The sequence below is a fragment of the Loa loa genome, assembly GCF_000183805.2.
Source record: "Loa loa unplaced genomic scaffold supercont3.130, whole genome shotgun sequence".
NCBI classification, from domain to species: Eukaryota; Metazoa; Nematoda; class Chromadorea; order Rhabditida; family Onchocercidae; genus Loa; species Loa loa.
Window position 1 is genome coordinate 89,723 of NW_018108310.1, and position 6,057 is coordinate 95,779.

The 6,057-nt window shown below is 32.4% G+C and overlaps 1 protein-coding gene across 1 annotated transcript; it reads left to right on the top strand.

The window, feature by feature from the left end:
• Positions 1 to 539: 539 nt before the first annotated feature.
• Positions 540 to 4,565, top strand: LOAG_07719 (hypothetical protein). Its single transcript, XM_020447522.1, has 11 exons — positions 540 to 653; positions 1,040 to 1,161; positions 1,522 to 1,640; positions 1,927 to 2,181; positions 2,366 to 2,410; positions 2,763 to 2,877; positions 3,236 to 3,378; positions 3,482 to 3,567; positions 3,875 to 4,001; positions 4,209 to 4,303; positions 4,454 to 4,565. The coding sequence occupies exons 1-11, from the start codon at positions 562 to 564 to the stop codon at positions 4,557 to 4,559; spliced, it is 1,305 nt and encodes a 434-aa protein (XP_020302257.1). The 5' UTR covers positions 540 to 561; the 3' UTR covers positions 4,560 to 4,565.
• Positions 4,566 to 6,057: the final 1,492 nt, after the last annotated feature.

Genomic DNA, 6,057 nt, shown 5'->3' on the forward strand with positions numbered 1-6,057 from the left:
CACATAATCAGTTTTCCAGTTGATAGGTTGAAAAGCAAATAATGTGAGCGAAGAATAACCCTATATTCAATGTAATCACCACCTTTGTTGTTTTTCATCATTGTGTGTCATTCTTACAACTTCTCGAATTTAAAGCAATTCAATGCATATACGGATATCATATTTGAAGCATACAGCATTGGGGAAATATTTTCGAGAAGTTCTTCATTTTGATACGAGTGACATTTTTTATCAGTATTATATTCCAGTTCATTATGACTCATTTCAAATTCAATGTTCATGTCTTTAACTGATGTGATGGATTTAATAAAAAGTATCAGAAATACCTGAGCGTACTATTCCGCAATGCTCGATGCAGGATTATGTTCAGTGAAATGAATCAAACTAAGGGCAAAATGAGGGAATGAATTAGAGTTTCGAAAGTGCTCTTGGCAGAAGGAAATTAGAGTTTCATAACAAAAAAAAAACGTTTAGATATGTTTGGTCAAATCATTTTATCCTTACTGTGACGAATTATAATATAATTAATAGGAATTAAATTGAGGAACTGAAAGCCGACGTATGAGTGGAAGCGTTATAGGCAGGGAGCGAAACACCTGCTTGGAACTGGTTGATCAGTACATTCAAACAACTGCAACAGAAGCAAATTCGACGTAAATTATTATCTTTCAACTATTAACTTGAACTGATATATGCTATATCCTTCATTTATATATTGAAATTCATTGAATATAGAATCTAATGGTTTGATAAATATTATCACATATACCGGCTGATAGCACATTAAGATTTATGAAATTTTTGTACCATAAGGCGTTTCATTTCATAAATTATTTATCTAAAGTGCTTGACACTCATAGAGAATTGAATCAATAAATGGTATATACAACTGATTGAAAATGCTCAACTCAGGATGTCAAACTTCAGTTAAATTCGTGAAGCTGTATTGGACTTCGCTTCTTGAGAAGAGAGAAAAGTAGAAAGCACAAAGACCAGTTCGGAAATTTAAAAATAATTTCCTTAACCAATTAAATTTTAGATATTGCATGGCAAATTTTGATCGATCATTATGCTGGCAAAAAACGGCTTCGGGTGAAGTTGCACAGAGGAAATGTCCATTTTCTTACTGTCTAAATGTCGAAGGTTGTGAAGAAATTGGAAGTCAGTTGATTGGATGATGATTTATCATGAAAATAGCTCTTCTTTAAATACAACTTCAATCATTTACTTAATTTTGGCAACTTTTACGAAATTCACATTAAAATTGTAGAAAAATATCAATGACCAAATGTAATAACTGCGATTATTATGCAGTATATCTTACAATATCTATTCCATAGTAAATGCAGTAATCTAAAATTTAGGAGGAATTGGTGTATTTTAGAAATCTTTAATATGAATAGAAAGTGATACCATGCATTCCTATCAGTATCTTCTTGGAAATATGTTAAGACATTCTCATTATAAATATTTACAGATGTGCTTTATTAATGTTGTATGCCTAAAGTAAAATATTTATAGATAACTATACCGTAAAACGTATTTGCAATGAGAATGGTAGTTGGGCAGAACCGATGTATGCACAATGTATTGACGTTCTAAAGTATCATCCTCATTGTATTGTTGGATTCTGTAGGACGGTAATTAATTGTTGTCTATTTTTTTTACTTGGGATAGCTCTTGAAAAATTCATGTTTAAATAGCGCTTGATATACAACAGAATGTGAAGGATGTTCAAGTAATAATTAGCATATAAACTCCAAATGGTTTTTATAGGAAGTAGTTTTAAATCGTTGAAAAATTTTTGCAAATCATTAAAAAAGAAACTTTACAAGCTTCAACTAGAGATTAAACGGTTATCTTTAAGCAGCAAAATTCTATTTTTTCAGCAGTAATTTTATTCTAAGCTTGTCCTAATATTTTCAGTGTCCAGATTTACTTCGTGAAATGGTTATCAATGTATCGTTAACTTTAAGCATCGTTTCTGTGGCATTGTTGTTAACTGCCCTAATATTGTTTAGTATATTAGACTCCATCCAATGTCAACGTCTTTCAATTCATAAAAACCTTGCAAGCTCCTTTGTATTTCGATTTACTGTGCTAGCTTTGTGGACAGTTGCACAGACGACAAATTTTTTCCAGGATTGCTCTTATTATAACTCGATGCCTCTATATGAATACGTTAGTTGTGTTACATATTTCACCTTTTCTTTTTTCTTCACTTGGCTGTAGAAATATTTGTAAACAGAAATAACAACTTTCAAAAGAAAAAAGTTTTCTGACTCTAAGTTAGTTGTATCGACAAACTTAAGCTAACGGATCTTTAAATTTCAAGGCATCGTTTTATTGCTTTTTCGATTTTCAGGAATGGATTTGTAAACTGCTACTTTGGCTGGTCATTTACTTTCAGGTTCCTATTTATGCTAAACAATTTTTCTAATGGCATAAGTTAAAGGGCAGTTATGGTCAACGACATCTGTCCCATTCATTTTTCTCCTTTATCAACACGGAAAAAAGTGATTACTAGTCATGAAAAATTAGGAAGAAGTGCGGATACATGGAGATATATTACTTCCTGTTTCAAGGAAGTGAAAAATTGATAAGGACAGAGAAAGAAAAACAAGAGTGACTAGTTTGTTTAATGTACTTTTATTTGCTAATTTTCTAATTTAACTCCTGTAGTTCAATTTTAAATGCTTCTAAAAAATCGCTGCAGTGATCAGTTTCATTTTAATTTCATTTTTAAATAAAAGAACTTACAGGTTGCATCAGTTATGTGGATGCTTATTGAAGGTGGCTATTTGTATAGTCGTTTCACCGTGTTTGCAATGAGAAGTGCTGATTATCCTAATTATGCTTTTCTCTTTTGCGGTTGGGGTAAGTCAGTGATCGATTGAAGTTAGAATTTGGCGGTTAGCACCGGGGATCCGGGTGCTCAAAGTTTAAGGGAGTTTAAATCTGTGTCCAGCATGAAGTTGTACTTCATGTATAAAAAAGAGCTCACTAGATTACTGATTATTCTTGATAATAATAACAATGGATATCAGTTGATAACATCAACCTTGATCCAACAGTACTGACTTGTTTCTAATTTTTTTAGATGATTTCGACACATTCAATTACCATTATGATGATGAGTTAAATAAGTCACTTGTGCAAATTGTATTATCCACAAATCCATGAGGATAAGATTGATAAACTGAACAAAACAAGGAGGTATAAAAAAGAATTACAGGTGTACCGTTCGCTGTTGTTGTCAGTTGGACTATTATCCATCAGAAACGATCAAGTCAAAATCAAAATTCATTTTGTTGGTTGCCATATGCACAAGGCGCTCATCTATGGATATTATCCGCGACGATGGGCTTAGCATTAATTGTTCATTTTAAGCCATACTTGTGGCATACCATCATTTGAATATTTCATATCCATTCCAGTTTATCCTTTTTCTTTTTTTAAACATTTATTCACTTCTTTTCAGTTGAATTTATTATTCCTGTTGGGTATTGTTCTCATATTAGTGCAAAAGTTGCGCGCTGAAAATACTGCTGAATCGAAGAAAATCTGGTTATTCTTCGCATGACTAATATTTGGTGTCTTGTAAAGTCTAACTGAGATTTTATTAGGGTTACTCGAAATTCTGAATAGTATTTCTTGCTGGAAATGAACTGTCCACTTGGGATCATCGTGTCCTTTTTCGCATTTTGGATATCAGTTGAACACATGCTTGAAACCGCTCCGTTTGACTGATCTATTTAACCGAGAAACGAATTCCACATGTTATTTCAACGAAATAAATTAAACAGTTTCCGACTGGTACGGTTTGTTGAGGAAACTTAATTTGGTTATCAGTTTTTTTTAATATTCATTTTAGGAGGACGGTGAAGTCGACACTTTTATTGGTGCCACTTCTAGGTGTTTCCAATATACCCTTATTCTATGAGCCATCACAGCCCAGCAGTGTTTACATGCTTGGCTCTGCTATTTTACAACATTCTCAGGTTATTTTTCAGATAGCTTGCTAAACTAATAATATAACCGAACACAGTTGCTCTACCCAGATAATCCCTCAAAATCCTTTTAGAATCAAGTTAGATCTAGGAACTGGTTTGGCCAAATCCTGGTTATTAATATTTTTGTCTCTTTTGTGCTTGAATTTACAACAAATATTTCATATTTTTGAATTAAAAAAATCTTGCATTTTAAAGGGCATATTTATTGCTGTATTATACTGCTTTTTGAATGGTGAAGTGCAAAATGCGATGAAACGGCAATTATTAAAGCTGAAAATGCATATTTTAAGGTAATCAGCTACAGACAAGTCAATAATTTTCACCTTTTTGGTAACCGGATATGGTTTGTGAACCGTATGGTTTATGTAATATAATAATTTATACAATTTTTGTAACCAAATAACTGATTGTAATTCCTTTGACAGATCATATGTTTTCAGCGAACCACGCTTTGAAATAGAACGAAGCTATATTCCACATGAGATAAATAAATTGGACAGTAAACTGGGTATGCCTATGGGAAAGCTGAATAATACAGATGGCTGAAAAGACCTCACAATTCTCATTAGAAGGTTTGTTCAGGAAATTGATCAAGTGATCTAACTATGACACGGTGATCTAATCAAGTCATTTTATCGCTTTTGTTGTTGTTAAGCAATGCAAACAATAGGTATTCAAGATAAGTACTCAGACAAACCACAGCAAAAAGATAAAACGCTTATTGGAATATCATAATTAGAAATCTTGAATTAGAAATTCTCAGATTTTGAGCTACTTGTCAGAAATTTCAGAATATTGTTGGCTGGTGAAATTCGCTCTAATACTTCGGCTTATATTTAAGGATAGCCTACTAATTGGAATTAGTGAAACAAACTGACTAAATGCTTTTAGCAAATTTTATGACACCTGCTTTCAATAAAAAGCAGTCTGGAGAAACGTTATTCGAGCTCAACATGATTTTTGAATCTAAACGATGAAAGTTCTACTGCGAATATTCACAAAACTATGCATGTTTTGCACGAAACAACATCCTATTTGTTTTATTATCTGATAATTTCACTGAAATAAATAAGATGTTATTTGAAATACTGCTAAAAGCAAATTACCATTTTTTTTCTTGAACAATTACTCATTAAAAAATAATTTAGGATGACGATATTCTGACTTATCATCTTTCTTGAGACGGATTCTTGAAGGCGGGTATTTTAAGGAAAAGAAATTGAGGTGTTGCAAGCTGCAAGCTTAGTATTTCTATAGTACAGTGGTGAATGTGCCGTAACAATATTAAACGGATTTTTGGGATGGGGCAACATAATAAACAGATAAGTTGTTGACGACAAAAGTGCTAAATGAAGCAGTAACAAACACATTGTGGCTCTTATTTGCTTAGTAAAACTCGGCGAGGACTGTCATACAAAACAGATTGTGCACAAATTCAATTATGGATATTAGCAATGTATGTGAAGGGGGACTTTGTGACTTCCTGACTGATCTTTCCGTATTTTTTTCCTTTTTTTTGATTTGACTATTACTTAGATAAAAAAATGATTTTCCCCACGATAGTAAAAATTTGCTGTCACATAAATTGGATCGCCACATATATGAATGAATGCGAAGAATGCAGTTCTGATGTTGAACAACATAAATACTACATCTGTCCACTTTATATCAATTATGTCCAGTCTTTTTCATTCTTTCGTACAATTCTTGAAAAATCTTCAATAGAAAAATCACACTATCACGTCTAGATTGAGATTTGCTGAATTTGCTGATCCATTCTAGTACTTGCTTTTTCTCTTTTTATTTTCAAATTCAAAAAGACCAATCGGAAAATCGGTTGCTCAATACTTTTATTTTCTCCTGGATGCTAAGTCTTCAAACTATTTATTGGATTTTGAAAAATTAATGGAGGATTGCTGGCGGTTATTTGCAGTTGCAGTAATATTTATAAATGTTTCATCGTTGTGGTCACTTGAAAAAACAGTCACACCGTCATATTTCATTCCAAGGTTACTGACTTGCTATGATTAAACGATATTCCCAA

Excerpts from the sequence above, each read along its gene's own strand:
- LOAG_07719 (XM_020447522.1), top strand. The coding sequence starts at position 562 with ATGAGTGGAAGCGTTATAGGCAGGGAGCGAAACACCTGCTTGGAACTG. Across the intron at positions 654-1,039 it reads GCAACAGAAGCAAATTCGAC|ATATTGCATGGCAAATTTTG; the intron begins GTAAATTATTAT and ends ATTAAATTTTAG. Across the intron at positions 1,162-1,521 it reads AGGTTGTGAAGAAATTGGAA|ATAACTATACCGTAAAACGT; the intron begins GTCAGTTGATTG and ends AAATATTTATAG.